Here is an 18,349-nt window from a genome sequence, read left to right on the forward strand (position 1 = left end):
TAAAGGCCATTTCAAGGTCAAATCAATTTTGTTAACTCCTCCTGATTTGAACTTGAAATGACCTTTACATGACGTAGTAGAGCTCAACGGACCGCAGTTTTCATGATCAGCGACCCCAAAACTCCCTATACTTTCAGAGCAATTGTGTCAATTTATGTTGATTTGACCTTAAAATGACGTTGAACTAGACGAGATAGAGGTCAGCGGACTCCGGATTCATCTTCAGCGACCCCAAGAACCCCCAATATACTTTTTCAGAGCGACTGTCGATTTATCTTGATTTGACCTTGAAATGACCTTTACTTGACACGATAGAGGTGAGCAGACCCCGGATTTGTGATCAGCCACTCCAAAAACCCCCTTGTCATATGGTTTCGTCAAATTGTCCGAAATTTAGTTTTTTTTGTAAACCTGTGTTATTTATGATAATATGATTGATATTTATTTTAACAAAAATACTAATATATTATTATTGCTGTAAAATGGATTTATTGGAATTAATTAAAAAAGTGTTAATAGTAAGTCATTTATTTATGAAAATTATATCAAAAATGTTAATAAATAAATTTGAACTTATAGAAAATTTTAATATTTTAGATTTTATTACAGGCACCGTCCTTTTAATTTTTGATGTATCAATAATAATATGTAATAAAAAATTAAATGGCTAAACCCTCCAGGTGGGGATTACCCGCTAAAAAGCTATCTAGATCCATCTTTTTCGAGCAGATTTTTCCCAATCTGCTACTCGATACTATTGACTATGCTTCTCCATTTCTTTCTATCCTCTTTTGTTTTTCTGCTAGTCTCTAATTCCTGCCCTATATAAATCTTCCTTTAATTCCTGTAACCATTTATTCTAGTTCCTCCGCGTCTCCTTCTAACTCTGGGTCTCCATTGTAAAATTGAGTTTATAGTTGTTGCGCTACCTGCTCTCCATATATGCCCCAACAATCCAACTCTGTGCCCAAATCTGAAAATCTGGAATAATATCTACCCGGGTCGAAACATTTTTTTTTAATATATGAAAATAGTTATTTATGAAACGGAGTGAGTGCTATACATCGCGTAAGTTCGCAAAAAGTACTTCACGCACAATTTCATACAATATTTTATCTACGATAAACAAATAAAAATACTGTAACTCTTCGTCACTGGAATTCATTTCTGTTCTACAATTCTTAGAACTGTGACATATAAAAATTCTAATTTCTTTCAAACCACAAAACTGTCAAATTTTTTTTTTGTAATTTATTGCTCATTATGTCATCAACTCTCTTGTGCTCTGCACAAGAGATCTAAGGTTAGAGCTAAGAATAAGGTTGGCTAGGTGCTACGTTTTCTCGACTCTGTTTTACGGAATGGAAGCTTGGACCTTGAATGCGGCATCAATGAAAAAACTGGAATCATTCGAGATGTGGGTATATAGAAGAATTCTAAAAATATCATGGACAGAACACGTCACAAACAAAGAGGTTCTGAGAAAGGTGAATAAAGAAATGGAAGTCTTAAATACAATTAAAACCAGAAAATTGGAATATCTCGGACATATTACACTTGGAGAGAGATACAACTTGCTCCAACTCATTATGCAGGGAAAGATTCAAGGAAAAAGAAGCATAGGGAGACGCAGAATATCGTGGTTGCGCAACCTGAGAGAATGGTACGGATGTACATCAAACGAACTTTTCAGAGCAGCCGTCTCCAAGGTCCGAATAGCTATGATGATTGCCGACCTCCTTCGCGGAGATGGCACTTGAAGAAAAAGAAGATGTCATCACCATGAAACGCGAAAGTTAAGAAAGAATATTTAATTATATGAAAGTGTGTCAAAAACAGTGAGAAAAAGTAAATCCCATTTAAAATACATTGTTACTTCATGCTTACTTTAAAGCACTGCTATATATAATGACAGTTTTCACAAACTAAAAATTTATATATTATAATATGACATAGAGTAGATAAAAGTCATTTATTAATTATTAATTGATTATAGTCAGAAGAAAATTAGATCATTCACCCCTTGTTTTTTATAATTGTTAACATACTAAATTACATATCCAATAATTATTGCTATCCATTAAATATATCGATGCAGATCGGCCTTATATCGGATCCTCTTCTATTAGTCCGTTCGCTGACGGTAAAATATTGCAAAACCCATAAATTTTAAAAAACCACTTAAGATTGACATGAAATTTGGCATACACATAGGTAACATATCAAAGAAGAAAATTGATATTGTGCCGATGTTTTCTTTTGCCAAGCAGACATTCCGTTAACATTTTTTAGTCACAACATAATAACAATGTTAAAGTATTATTAGAGCAACGCGTTATGGTGTCATATTTCTTTTAATGACCGACACACAAAATATTTTAATGACGGATCCCACACTAGAACCAGATTTTTATTACCTACTGCTGATAAGGTAAAGAGTTATTAAATATCACTCGTTGTCATCTCTGTGTTAATTTGAAATAATAAAATATAAATATTGTAGTTTTGTATTCTAAAATATTTGGAAAAAATATCTATGTATTTTTTTTTTTCATTTAGGTACACATCATTTTAAGGGATTGTCCGGAAGAGTACAGGCTCAGTATATCGGCAAATGAATTTTGTTTTAAATACCGTCCGTATAGAGGAGGTGCTCGTTGGGGATAGGCGCAAAATCTTAGTCCAGTGCTAATTAAATGCATTAATTTTTTTCGAATTCTGAGAAAACTAATAAGTATTTTTGAAAAATTTAAACGCAGAATGGAAGCTTACATTATTACCGAGGGCAGAAAGTCCCTGAAAACTTATATAATGTTTATTTTAATAACTTATATACCTAATATATGTTTATTTTAATAAAGATAATGGGATGAAAAAACAAGAGAAAAGTTAGTGTGATTTTTAATTTCGAATATTTCATTCAAAAGAAACTTTTTTTTATTCTAAGGGACTTTCGGTCCCCCGTAATAATGTTATCTTTCATTCAGGGTGTATGTTTTAAAAAATATTTATTAGTTTTCTCAGGATTCGAAAAAAATAAATGTATTTAAATAGCATTGGACAGAGATTTTGCGCCTACCCCCTTAAGAGAGAGTTTACTGCATTTTATATTATTACTAGAATTTATTACTTTAAACTTTTTATCGCTCTTGATTCATTTTATCGTGTATTTAATTCCATTCAATTGTAATTGTACATTCAATTTTTTTGTAATTTTTACACGTTTTATTACTTTCGAAATAACAATAACTCTAAAATCGATTTTTCAGCCTACTTGGGTCAAAAAAATACACAATTTTCGGAAATTTCGTTAAATGAGAACATTTACCTACATTTCTTGTATTTAAGCTTTTAATAAGATTTTTAAAAATAATTTAGATTATTTAATAGATACATTCACCGGCACGAAAAACGGGCACCCCAAAAAATGGGTCATTTTTGATGGCTCGTATCTCCTAAACCTATTCTCCGATTTAAGTATTTCTTTAATATGTTATAGCCTTATTCTTTAACTATATCGCTGTAATAATATTGTTTCTAGACAGGTAAATTATCATTGTATACTGGGCGTACCAATCAAACTGGTTTTTTTTTTCAATTTTCACAACACTCTGTGGAATATTCTAGCCTTTATACAATATTGAAATTAAAACCCAACTATAGCCCCAGGTTTTCTTAATGTTCTGTTTGTTATTCATTCGCTTATGTTGGATAATAAAAAAGTTAGGGACTTTAACAATTAAACATGTTCTTTATCAATACATGGTGTTTCTAAATAAGTGCGACAAACTTTAAGGGGTAATTCTGCATGCAAAAATAATGATCGTTTACTTGATAAAGCTATGTCCGCAAATGCTTGCAAATATAAAATTATTTTGCCACACGATCATTATTTTTTCATGCAGAAATTACCCCTTAAAATTTGTCGCACTTATATTTAGAAACACCTGTATCGATAAAGAACATGGCTAGTTGTTAAAGTCCTTAACTTTTTTATTATCCAACGTAAGCGAATGAATAAAAAAACAGAATGTTGATAAAACCTGGAGCTATAGTTAGGCTTTAATTTAAATATTTTATAAAGGCTAGAATATTCCACAGGGTGTTGTGAAAATTGAGAAAAAAACCCAGTTTGATTGGTACACCCGGTATACAATGAAAATTTACCTGTCTATCAACAATGTTATCATAGCTATATTGTTAAATAATAAGGCTATAACATATTAAAAACATTACTTAAATCGGACCAAAGGTTTGGGAGATACGAGACATCAAAAATTACCCATTTTTTTAGGGTGCCCGTTTTTCGTGCCGGTGAGTGTAGATTAAATTAGAAGTTCATTGTAAAAAAGGAAGTAAACAAAAACACGAGAAAAATGAATTTATATAAGTAAATAGGTAAGTAAATATTATAGATTGAAATAAGTACAGAAAATATATAATTATAGAGATATATAATCACTTATTGTACCTTCATTTAAGGCTAACTTTAAAAGTAAAGCAGATCTGCTATTATTCATGTTTAAAAACAAAAGGCACACAAAACACTAAGTACGATTAGGACCGCGAATCTACAACAGATAAATGTCTGGAAACCGTTACACAGGGTTGCCAAAAAACGGAAGTCACACCGAGCGGTGTGGTATACGGAAGACGCTACGCGTTGTGTACATAACCTGTATAGTAGCACGGGAGCGACACTAGCGCTGGTGATATACCGTCGAACTAAAATCTGATCTTATGAGTATGTTAGATACGATATGACTTCCAGCGAAATTTTTAATATAAGCCTTCTGATACCATCTAGTAGCCAAATTCGTAAAAATATAGGCAAAACGTTGTGACTTCCGAAATCGGAAGTCATAACGGTATATATGAAGTAACAACGTATTACGAGAATCTACTTTGGAAGTCACATGGATACATGTATCAATATATATATATATATATATATATATATATATATATATATATATATATATATATAAAGAATATATATATATATATATATATATTATATATTATATATTATATATTACATATTATATATATATTATTTTAATATATACCTTTTACAAGAAACTTGGCATTTTTGTGATTTATGGTATACAGCCAGCTACAGGAGTGGATTTTATCTTTTATGTAACGGTGCCAGTTTAATTTGATATACCTCAATCGTAAGGTTTTTAGGTAGGTAAAAATATTTAGTATTTAGTAATCTACTTTGGAAGTCACATGGATACATGTATCAATATATATATATATATATATATATATATATATATATATATATATATATATATATATTATATATTATATATTATATATTACATATTATATATATATTATTTTAATATATACCTTTTACAAGAAACTTGGCATTTTTGTGATTTATGGTATACAGCCAGCTACAGGAGTGGATTTTATCTTTTATGTAACGGTGCCAGTTTAATTTGATATACCTCAATCGTAAGGTTTTTAGGTAGGTACTATTCTAAGTCGAAAACAGGAAAAAATGCAAAATCATGATTATGAAGCCTTCTCCATTGACCATTTCTTCTAATCAGTCTCAACTCTAGCTTGTACAACATTAAGAATTAATAACCTCCTCTGTAATATTTGTTGAGCATCTTCCATTGTACAATATTTGGTATTAAAAAGTTCATCATCACTGGCTCTAGAACCCCTGGTGGACCTCGGCCTGTTCAAGAATCATCTTTCATTCCTTCATATCCTTTTACTTGGTTTTCCTATTTCGCACTCTTAACACCCGTAACTCGTCTTCCACCTGTCCTTAAATCGTACTTTGGGCCTACGTATTTTCCTCGCACCATCCGGTCTTTGGTTATAAATGTGTTTTGACGGCTCCATCTCGTTCATTCCCGTTCAATGAAGAACAATTTCTTTCTTTAATTCTGGAGTATGTTACGGGTGGAATTACCCCATTCCCCCCTAGATCCGTCACTGCTAAGTAGTATTCTAAAGATAAGACCGAACTGCAGCTTTGCTGGTATTGCATAACTGTGAAGGGTTCATGAAAACATGAAAATTCTTACATCGCTCTAGTAGCACATTTTATATCGCACTTTTTAGTCTTCTGAGGATTTTTCGGAGGTTTCCTGAAGACTAAAATACGATGCATCTATTTTTGACCATAAATTCATATACAAGATGCAAGTATACATGAAGAAAATGAGTCTCTCTTCTTCCAATAATAAATATTTTCGTTCACTTGACCGTGAATTATTGCACTTAACGTATAAACCGAGCACTCGAATCCAATAACTTCAGAAGGCTGTAGTTCGAGAAAAGTAGTTATTCAGACCCAGGTCCCACGGACTTTTTTAATCTACACATCGAGAAGTATCATTGACCAAACTTTCAACGTGAAAGTGTAAATTTGGCGTTTTTTAGGGATATTTAAAATTCCTTATATTTGTTGCCAGTCTACTTTTAGAATTAAGATTATATGTTTTAGTTGAGAAAAACTCCGACGAAAGTGCAATTGAAGCTGTTAAAACAATATTAAAATATCACCAAGAAAATAAAGACGATAATGGTAAAGTCTGCATGATGGGAAGATACCATAATATATTGTATGTTGCTGTAAAATTATGTTTTGACTGGCAAATTAAAGATGCAGCAACGGTAATACAAGTCGGGTAATTTTTCATAAATAAAAATTTTACACAATTATTATTGTCATAAATATTTCTTCTTCTTAGTCGTTAACGTGATGCAGGTATCGTGATATCATGAAGCTATTACTTGATTTTTTCAATATTCCTCCAATTCCCTTTAATCTTCGTCTATTCTAGCACATTCTGAGAATGGAGTGCGAATACTAGGTGTTTCAATATGTTTAAACCATTTTTTGGACTAATAGACCAGGACTAATCTGTAAAAAAACGTGTATTTTTGGATGTGAGAGGTGGCATTCGGATTTTTGCAGATACAGTTAGGTGACACCTTCAGTAATAATAATTGACTTATGCTCCTTCTCAAATATGCCCGGAACATTAATAAAAAAATTATAATATTTAAAAATTTCGAAAAACATCGATTTTTTTCTGCTTTCTTTGCTTATAACTTTGTGTGTGTGTGTGTCACACAGACTATAACCTAAGAAAGATCAAATGTCTGCTTTCGTCCTAATCACAAAATGAACTAATATATCATAGTCTCTTTTATCAAATGAAGCAAGGAGTGCTGAAATATTTACTGGGAGAGGAAATTTTATATTATTTAATTCCGTCATTAGTTCCAATGTTTCAAGTGTATATTTAGTGCAGTCGAAAAATATATGGTTTAAGTCGCCTATCGACATATTATTGCAAGAACATAAAGGCGAATCTATTATATTTATTTTGTGTAAGTGCGCCGGGAAACGACCCTGATGTAATTTCAACCTAGTAATGATTGAAGAATATTGTCTGGATACAGGGAAGGTGAGATGAGGAATGTTCTTTGGCAAATCTCTATGTATCCTATAATAGTGACTTTGCGGTTTTTCACTAATACTTGTATATAATGATTCCCAATCGCTTCTGATTTTATTTCTGAAAATCGCTAAAAGATCTTTTGCGTCTGTTACATAGATAATATTCTCTAAATGGCACGCGTCCTTAGCTGCTATATCTACATGCTCATTGCCAATAATACCAGCGTGTCCTTTCACCCAAATGAAACGAACTTTTCTGTCAAGCTTTCCCAGATATTGAATAATTTTCCTTATGTCATATATTATAATGTTCTTATAATGTTTTGTTGGGTGAGAAAGTAACGCCAATAGTACTGACTGAGAATCTGTCAAAATAGCAATTTTCTGAACCTGATTTTCTAAGCACCATTGCAGCGCTCTTTTAATTGCTAATGCCTCGGCTGTAAAGATAGAAGTAAAGTTCGCCACACGATGCAGCTGTGTATGACCAGTGGATGGTACATAAAAGGCAAAACCCGAGCTGTCCCTAGTCTTTGATCCATCTGTGTATACTGCAACTTCATTATCCTGTGCTCCCAAAATGGATTTCAAGATCACATTATTTAAGGATGATAGATTTGAATACTCAGGGAATATGACCCTCGGTTTGACAATTAAGGTGTCATATTTGCATTCGTAAAGTGGGTATTTACTGTGGTTATGAATCCACTTTTCATAGGGGTAGGTATCAATACAAGCATCAGCCAAAGGAGGGGATCGTTTTTTTGACCAGTAACGATTGGTGAGATTTTCAATATTAACCAAGTTAAGTTTATTAGACAAATACATATTACATGACCTATATTTAACCATATGTTTTGCAGCTAAATACTGTCTACGAAGATATAGAGGAGGTTCTTGTGCTTCAGCAAGAATTGCATGATTTGGTGATGACAACATCGCGCCCAAGCATAACTTAAGTGCTTTAGCTTGGATGCGATCCAATATGTTTAAGTTACTGGTAGAAGCTGATCCGTATAGTGTACACCCATAATCCACAATCGATCTTATGTAAGCTCTACAGAACATGAGAGACGTATTAGGGTGAGCTCCCCAACTTTTTCTGCATATAACTTTAAGTAAATTTAGACCTTACTCACATATTTGCTTAATATAGCTAATATGATTGGTCCATAGCAATTTACTATCCAGGACAATGACTAAATACTTATAATTAGTAACTGAAGGTATAGTATAATCATCGATAGTAATAAAATCTTGTGTCCGTAATCTGTGCCTAGTAAAGCACAGTTGGACCGATTTATCAGACGATATACTAAAACCAGAATAGGAAAGCCACCTCTTTAAACAACTCACAGCATGGTTCATTTTTTGCAAACAGAGATCATACGTCTTATGGGTGACATATAGACAAATATCGTCCGCGTACTGTATTATTTTAATATTGTCATCCAACAGATCATGCAAATCAGCTGTATATATATTAAAAAGTAAAGGACTTAGAATAGATCCTTGAGGCAGACTATTGTATATAACGCGTGGTCCATGTAATATGTTATTGTGGTCTCGAACATATATTTTTCTATCCTTGAACATATACAAGATATTGGTTGATACTTTGGCATTAATACCCATTTGAATCATTTTCTTCAACAAAATATTCAAATCTACGACATCATATGCTCCTTTTAAATCAATAAATAAGCAGAGCAAGTATTCATTTTTTGAAAAACAAATTTGAATATCCGTCACTAAATTTGTTACAGCGTATATAGTTCCATGACCCCTCCGAAATCCATATTGCGCACTCGGTAATAAAGCGTTACTTTCAACAAAATGTTCTAACCTAAGTTTTATCAATCGTTCAAACGTTTTTATAAAGCATGACATTAAAGAAATTGGACGGTAAGATGAGGGTAAACTTAAGTCTTTTTGTGGTTTAGGAATGAGACATATGATAATATCTTTAATTTGTTCTGAATAGTCTTGCTTCATCCACCAATCATTAAATATATTTAGTAAGTATAGCTTTGCAACCTGTGGAAGACTAGATAAAATTTTGTAAGTGAAACCATCTAATCCGGGAGCCGTACTGCGAGAAGTTTTAAGTGCTATATCAAGCTTAGAAATATTAAAAGATTTTGACATGTAATCAGACTTTTCATAATATAAAGGTTTTTTATCTTTATTTTCCGAAAAAAAAATTAGAAACAGATGCCGGAGCTAAATTATCTAATATTTTATTTATTAAGTCTTCAGACAGAGGAAGCGTTTTTTTGGAAAAGGATTTATTGCTAATAGATCTAACCACATCCCATATTTTTTTAATTGGTGTACTTTTATTCAGTTGATTTACGTATGATATGAAACTATTCTTACGTTTTTGTGTAAAGAGTTGTTTAGTTGTAGCAGCTATATTTTGATAAGCTATGTAATTTTCAAAATTGGACAGTTTTTTGTATTTTTGTAAATATTCTTTGCGCTTCGATATCATATTTTTACATTCCTCATCCCACCAATAAGGCAGCTTGGTACGTGGTGTAAATGGTTTTTTTTCTGGCATGGAACCGGAAGCTGCCGATGCAATTTAATCAAAAAGAAATGCTATTTTTTCCGTATTGTTTTTAAAATTATTTAGTGAGGTATTAGCAAAATTTGCTTCTATATTATTCTGAAAGAGTTGCCAATTTGCCCGTAAATCATTCCACTTAGTCGTGGGATTAATTAGAATTGACGAATAATTTGTCTGAATTTCAATAGTAATTGGGAAATGATCTGAGCCCAGAGTATCCAATGTTACTTCCCATGATATTTTATCAGCTAGATGAGGATATATGATTGTTAAGTCTACTGCAGATTTACGACAATTAGGGGACATTCGGGTAGGCGTACCATCATTTAGAGTTACTAAATCAAAATTGTCCATGGTTTCTACTAAAATTTTCCCATTCTTATCATCTAGAATTGGATCCCATGAGCTGTGGTGAGCATTGAAATCACCACAGAAAATGGTAGAGGCACCAAATTGTTCAAACAGATTAGACCAATCCTCTTTGCTTACTTTTATGTCTGGCGGTTTATAAATTGATACAATATTTACTTCTAATTTAGGAATATGAACTGCGCATACTTCTATACGAGAATTAAAGTTGTAATTAATAGGTATTTTTGTAAAGTGAAATTGTTTACTGATGTAAATGCCAACACCTCCATAACCATCATTCCTCAATTTTTGTATAGAGTTATAGCCTTTTAGACGGAAATCGTAAACCGGTTTTAGCCAGATTTCTGATAAGACTAAGATATCACAGTCCGTCGTATTTAAAAATTGTAATAAACTCGCTTGATTCGACAAAAGAGATCTACAATTCCATTGTAGGATTCGAACTATGTTTTTATTGATTTGTTCTGTCATTTTCGGTTATATTATAATTGCTATTTTCTAATATTACATCTTCACTATTGCTCACTTTATCAAATATTGAATTAATAAAACTAATAATATTATTATCATTTATCGATTTTGGATTTTTATTGTGTCCATGACGAAAGCAGATATTTGGCTAATTATTTTCTCTTTGAATGTCATAAATTCGTCACGGTAAGGGTTTGGTAGAATTGAAGTGTAAACCCGATCTATTCTTTGCTTTGGCACCGGCAAAATGGTAGGAGTCAAAGTTGGAGAAACTGGAGGAGAACTGTATTTTCGTCGTTTCTTACTCTGTGTGGAATCTTGTGCATACGAACTGGTTCGATTAGTTTTAGGATTAGATAATAAATAACTAGATTCATTGTTTGTAGAAGTGGGAAGTTCAGGGAAATTTTCTAAGTTATTAAATATGGCGAATCAATTGTTGGTAGCTATTTTAGCGTACGAAGGATTAAGATAAATAAATTCAGCTTCTTTGAAAGATATATTTTCGAAGGCCATTATTTTTTTAATCTCAAACTGCTCTTTATACACAGGACACTCTCTAGAAATAGAAGGATGCCCACTGTTTTGACAGTTAATATAGAATACCTCATCTGTATCACACTTAAATCTTTTGAATGATATTTAGAGCATTGATTACAACGCGGTTTACCCCTGCACTGCGACTGAACGTGTCCAAAGCGCAAGCACTGTAGACACTGTACTACTGGGTGTATATACGGCTCGACAGGAAAATTTACCATGTTAATTTTGACACAATCAGGGATTTTATTACCTGCATAAGTTAAAACAACCAGCTGTCTCTTTACATATTCGATTTTATTTGTATTATTATTAACTACTTTCCGTGTTAAACGTTTAACCTCTGTGACTGGACTATTAGATTCTATCGCCTTTAAAATAAAATCTTCCGTAAAAAAGCTATCAACCTCTCTAATTATGCCTTTTTTATGGTTGAAAAATTTAGGAATATATGCAATTAGTTCATTAGAAGTAATAATTTTATGACTAATTAGCGAATTTGCAATATTAAAGGTTTTAAAAATAACTTTGACACGTTTTAAGCCAACCGGTTTGACATCAAGAATGTCCCTTTTAAATTCATCTACCTGCTGAAGATAAAAACCTATTCTAACCGGAAAAAGCTTGCCTATGTTTTTATTTGTGCTTTCTAAAAAAAAACACAATAAGGCCCTACATCTCTAGCAGAAAATTTATTATTTAAATCATACGTCCTTTCAACTGTTTTTTCCATATCCGTTGTTTGTTTAGATTCCAAAGCGGGCGGTCCAGAAGGAATCGTTGCTCATATTAAATAATAATAAGTTACCTTACCTTATTTGTGAATTTCTACAAAATAAACAAAGAAACTACTAAAAATGATAGCAATTATAAAGTAATTAGCCTAATCGCTTGATCGCACCAAAACACTACCTTCTCGAAACAATGTTGACTAGGGATGGGAAAAACCTACCGGTTTTAACCTAAAACCGGTTTTTTTACTTCGCAATAACCGGTTGTACCGGTTGTTTTTTTGTCCCGGTTATAACCGGTTTTTTCTTTTTAAAGTAAAAACCGGTTATTAGGTTTTTACGGTGATTAGGATTAGGTTAGGTATTATTTTCGATCCCAAACATAATTATTATTCTCAAGTATTTATTCTAAACAAAACCATAATTCAAATTGTATTTTATAAATACAGAAGCAAACTCAAAGTGCAAACTCACATCAGCAAGAAACAATTAAGTTTTATTATAATATTTCGTTGAAAAGGTATTTGTAATCATAATATTTACATAAGAAGTGATCTGGTTGAAGTAGACGCAAACATCATCCATTTTCCACACTTGACTCTTGACATTGGAAGTGGGTGAATGACTTTTTCTGATTACCAAAAATAATGTTCTGACTATGAATATCGAATTACCGATTACGAATACGAAGCTCCAAGGATTTCCCTACGTTTTCAAAACGATACACCCTTACAGGAAGTATTAAATGAGTTAAAATGTACCTATTATACAAATATACAAACGTGTTAAAAGAAATACATGATACATTTTTTTTGATGGTAGTAAAAATAAAAGATAAATTGCATTATCCAATTTATTTTTAAGTAAAATATTTATGTTGATATTATTTTTTTTAAATCCCATTTGAAAGAGTCTGGGAAATTTTTTATAAGTTGAAAGGGTTGGGTTAAATTGTATATTATTGCAATATGTATATATTAATCTTACGCTATATTATATTAATAATAATCAATTAATATATAATAATAATAAAATAATAAATGAATATAATAATTAATAGAATAAAATGGTTTTATTAAATTATTGTGTTTTATTTATATTGATATTGATGTTCTTTCGATAGTACTAATTTTTGATCATGTTGATATCGAGTATCGAGTCGAGTGGAGTATCGCAAACTAAAATGCATTGTAAATGTAACATTGTAATCTATTGGATTAAAAAAACCGAAAACCGGTTTTTGGAAAAACCGGTTTTTTTGGCCGGTTATAACCGCCAGGTTAAACCGTAAGCAAAAAAAAACCGGTATAACCGAAAACCGGTGTTTTGTCAAAAACCGCCATCCCTAATGTTGACACGAGACTGTTATAACTTTAAAACGGTTCGTTTTGGAACAAAGTCGTAGAGAAATAAAATAAAGCTAATTAAATTTTGTATGATATATGACTGGTCAAAAATGTATTAAGGTATAAACTTTTCTGCAATATAGCAATAAATACAAAATAAGGGGGCAAAATACGCCTGATGTTATTCAATGTTTCTTAACCACTTTGGTGGCACTTAGAACCTTAGTAGTTCGGTTAGAAAATTATTAGAACTTACTTAAATGGACTACCAAATTTCATTAAAATCGATTTAATAGATTTTGCATAATAAATTTGCAATATAAATGTTTTTAAATAATAGGTCTGGATCCCGCGTATGAAAAAAAAGTTGATTAATAGCAAGCTGAAAATTTGTTAATAGCTTAAGGGTGTCTAGTCGGATAAACTTTGATATATGGGAATACTGGAACAGGGGCAGTTTTAATTGTGGAACAGGTTAAAAATTTGGAACGGTCACACCACGAAAACGGCACATTTATTTTGTCCGACAGAACAGACTTAAACTCTCCGAACAGAGATTAAGCTCTCATGCAAAAATCAGACTGCTATTTATCACCAAATGGGCGTTTTAATGAGTGGAACATGTAGAATATGTCAAATGATAGGAATTATGACAGGTGATAAATAGCAGTCTGATTTTTGCATGAGAGTTTAATCTCTGTTCGGAGAGTTTAAGTCTGTTCTGTCGGACAAAATAAATGTGCCGTTTTCGTGGTGTGACCGTTCCAAATTTTTAACCTGTTCCACAATTAAAACTGCCCCTGTTCCAGTGTTCCCATATATCAAAGTTTATCCGACTAGACACCCTTAAGCTATTAACAAATTTTCAGCTTGCTATTAATCAACTTTTTTTTCATACGCGGGATCCAGACCTATAAGTTCAAATTTTTTAAAATCTTTCTGAACAAAAAGTAGACCATTTAGAAGTTGGCTAATTTTTTTACATATAAAGAGGTGCTCTACCTATCTAATACACTTTACAAAATTAAAATCTGATTATTTAAGGCGCCTCAGCAATGTTCTAAAATTATAAACAATTTTTTGGCTTATAAACAAATAGCTTTGTTTAATAATAAAAAATTAATTTTTAGCAATGCAATAAAACCGGTATAATTTGAGTTAAACTTTCAAATGCTGTCAGCAGAATTGCTATTTTATTTTTTAATCAAAAGTTATTCTCGGCCAAAAATTGCAATTTTTCGATTTTTTGAACGTTCCACCGCGTTTATCTCGAAAACTATGCATCCTACGAAAAAACTTGTGAGAACATTTTTTGCTTAGAATTACCCAAGAGATATAAAAAAATGTTATATTTTGCGAAAAATCGATGTTATATAATTCCTCATAATTCCTTGTTTATAACAATCTTATCGACATCCGGATCAACTATTACCCAAAAAATTCTTGTTCTACTGGTCAAAATACATAAAAAAACTTGGATAAGTCCATCTAAACAAAGGAGCCTGTAGCACCCAGTCCTGGACGCAGCACTAATTTGTTTATAAGCCAAAAATTTTTTTATAACTTTAAAACATTGCTGAGGCTGCTTAAAAAATCCGATTTCAATTCTGTGAAGTGCATTTAGACCGGACAGTATCGTCGCCCCCGCTAGCGAAATTATTCCGATTCGATTTTTTTTCACAAACTTACTGAAAAAGATGTATTTATAACATACCCACAGGGTGCCGGGCGGTGCCGTGGTCGAAAAATTGTTTAAACAATTTTTTTTTAAACAAATTCCCAAAAATAATTTTTTTATTTGGAACAATTTTCTTTTAGATAACTTGGATCATTCTGAGCAAAAAAGATCTCCTGTCATTTTTCTCTAAACTTGATTGTTGTCGAGTTATATGCGATTAAAAATTTGAAAAATGCGAAAATGGCTATTTTAAAGGCTTAATAACTCGATTAAAAATTATTATTTTGAAATTCAAAATGTGAATAAATCAAGTCTCAAACCCCTTCTTTAAGGTCCTGAAGAGATTTTTGGCATTATTTAATTACAGAACAGCTATTTTTAATTATTAACAATTAGCGCTATAGCCCAACTGTATCGTAAACCCCGTTAGCGAAACTATTTCGATTAGATTGATTTTTTTGCACAAACTTACTCAAAAAGAGGTCCTTATAACATATCCACAAGGTGCCGGGCGGTGCCGTGCTCCAAAAATTGTTTAAACAATTTTTTTTATACAAATTCACAAAATAATTTTTTCATTGCGAACGATTTTTTTTTTAGATAATTTGGGTTATTCTGAGCAAAAAAGGTTTCTTCTGATTTTTCTCTAAAATTGATTGTTGTCGAGTTGTATGGACATTTTCGCATTTTTCAAATTTTAAATCGCGTATAACTCGACAACAATCAATTTTAGAGAAAAATCACAAGGTACATTTTTTGCTCAGAATGTCCCAAACTATCTAAAAAAAATTTCATCATCATCATCATCATTCTCTTTGCCTTATCCCTATGCGGGGTCGGCTTCCCTAATTGCATTTCTCCACACAATTCTATCTTGGGTCATATCAATGTTAATCCCCTTTACCAACATGTCCTGCCTTATCGTCTCCCCCCAGGTCCTCTTTGGTCTTCCTCTCCTACTCCTTCCAGGAATCTGCACTTCAGCTATTCTTCGTATTGGGTGATTAACGTCTCGACGTTGAACATGACCAAACCATCTTAACCTATGCTCTCTCATTTTGGCATCAATTGGTGCCACACCTAGACTTCCCCTAATATACTCCACTCCACTCATCCATCTAAGCATTCTCATTTCCGCCACATGCATTCGTTGTTCCTCTTTCTTTTTCACTGCCCAACATTCAGTTCCGTGCATCATAGCCGGTCTTATGGCTGTTTTATAGAATTTTCCCTTCAGTTTCATTGGAATTTTTCTGTCACACAACACACCACTCGCTTCTTTCCACTTCATCCATCCAGCCCTAATTCTACTGCATGCGTCTCCATCTATTTCTTCATTACTCTGTAATACCGATCCTAGGTACTTAAACCTATTGCTTTTCTCAATCATTTCACCGTCCAAAGATACCATTTTGTTTGTAGTAACTCCATATTTAAATGAACATTCCAAATACTCTGTTTTTGTCTTTTATCTAAAAAAAATTTCTCGAAGTAAAAAATTATTTTTGTGAATTTGCTTAAAAAAAATTGTTCAGTCAGTCTTTGGCCGCGGAGTCAGTCGGTTGTGTTTTGTTTTGATTTGCATCGGCCAGCTGCTCATTGTTTAAATGTTTTGTTTTGTTATTGTTTTGTTTTGGAGTCTTGTGAAACTAGTGTAAGTGTTCAATTTTTTTGTTTATTTTCATTCGACCCAGTTTATTGCATATCTAACCTTGAAACCATGTTTTACAACTGAGACAACTGCCTTGAAAAGTTTGCGGATTCAGATAAATATAATCGATTGCGGTGCGATGGAGATTGCCGCAGAAATTTCTGTATGCGATGCACAAAATTAAATAAGTCCACCACTAAAGCCCTATTGGAACAAAAAGTTCCCCATCTAAGATTCTTTTGTACGGTATGTGACTCGCCTAGCGTAAGATATTTAAACGAAAAAATAACCAATTTATCAAAAAATCAAATACCACTAGAGAACTTTGAAGCTTTAACTCAAGTTACTAAGAAACTTACTGATAATTTGCCTGTTTTCATTGAGACTTACGATTTGTTGACCAAAAATGACGACAAACTGGACTATCTTACGAAAAAAATTGATGAGATCCATAAACTAAATAACCTGCTGAATCCTGAAAAGTTTTTAAAATCTGTTAGGCAGATGGAACATGATATTTTTAATATATCGTCAGTTTTTTTCGGGGGTTCAGATGAGACTATTAAGGTTCAAATCCAAGAATCAAATTCAACTGATATTAAGTTGGGATTAGATAGGCTCTCTTCAAACATCAATGAAATATCAAATCAAATGAGCAATCTTACCAAAAGTCTATCTACCATACCAACGAAAAAAGAGGTATTGAAGAAAAATACATGTTATGCCACCTCAAGTACCCAGACTGAAGAGCCTCAACATTTCGAAGCAAATGCAGAGCAAAAGTCAAAAATTACAGAAGATAAGTGTCACTTTGTAGTTATTAGTAACTTGAGCCCAATATACACCCCTATACAAGTGGTTCACTATATTAAAGAGAAGCTAGGTATCAAGGAATATATAAGATGTTATGCCCTCCTTAAAGATGCCGACACAACAACTGGTTCTTCATTCAAAATAGGTATAAAATCTAGAACATCTATTAACCTATTATTTAATAAGGGCATTTGGCCACCTAGTGTAAACATTAAATGGTCTATCGAATCTTCATATTCCGAACCAACGCTTTCATCTGAGTCACATAAGAATCCGAAGAATATCAGAAGTCCTATTATCCTGGAAAATTCAAATAGCAGTTTATGCAACAACAAAGATGAAGTTCAGAGCACAAACATACAAACAGACAAACAGGCCATCGAAATTTGCAAAACTAAGAATGCGTTCCATATCCATATTAATTTCATTAAGAAAGATACTATAAAACCATCGACTAATCTCGATCCATTGACCCCACCAAGAGTTAGATTAACCAATAACTCTAATAGTCGATATTTTTTAGCCAGATTAAGGGAACCGGATATCTTAAAGGCCATTAAACTTCATCTTGCTTATTTACACGACCAACCTGCATCAGTATTTTATGATGGGTATACCAACACAAGTGTTAAATTGTTTCTGGCTTCCGAAGGACTTCCTACAAAGAGTGAAGATCTACGAAAAATTCTTCTAGATTTTAATGATGCTTATGGAATTGGTGCAGATGAGGTAGA

The 18,349-nt window shown here is 32.4% G+C and overlaps 1 protein-coding gene across 1 annotated transcript in view; it reads left to right on the forward strand.

The window, feature by feature from the left end:
* The window catches only part of LOC126888179 (uncharacterized), a 68,196-nt gene that overhangs the window by 20,613 nt on the left and 29,234 nt on the right, over positions 1-18,349 (forward strand). Inside the window, exon 2 of the mRNA XM_050656171.1 lies at positions 6,479-6,648. Within this exon, the coding sequence (XP_050512128.1) occupies positions 6,479-6,648 (170 nt within the window). The remainder of the gene's footprint in view (positions 1-6,478; positions 6,649-18,349) is intronic.

The sequence above is a fragment of the Diabrotica virgifera genome, chromosome 7, assembly GCF_917563875.1.
Source record: "Diabrotica virgifera virgifera chromosome 7, PGI_DIABVI_V3a".
NCBI lineage: Eukaryota > Metazoa > Arthropoda > Insecta > Coleoptera > Chrysomelidae > Diabrotica > Diabrotica virgifera.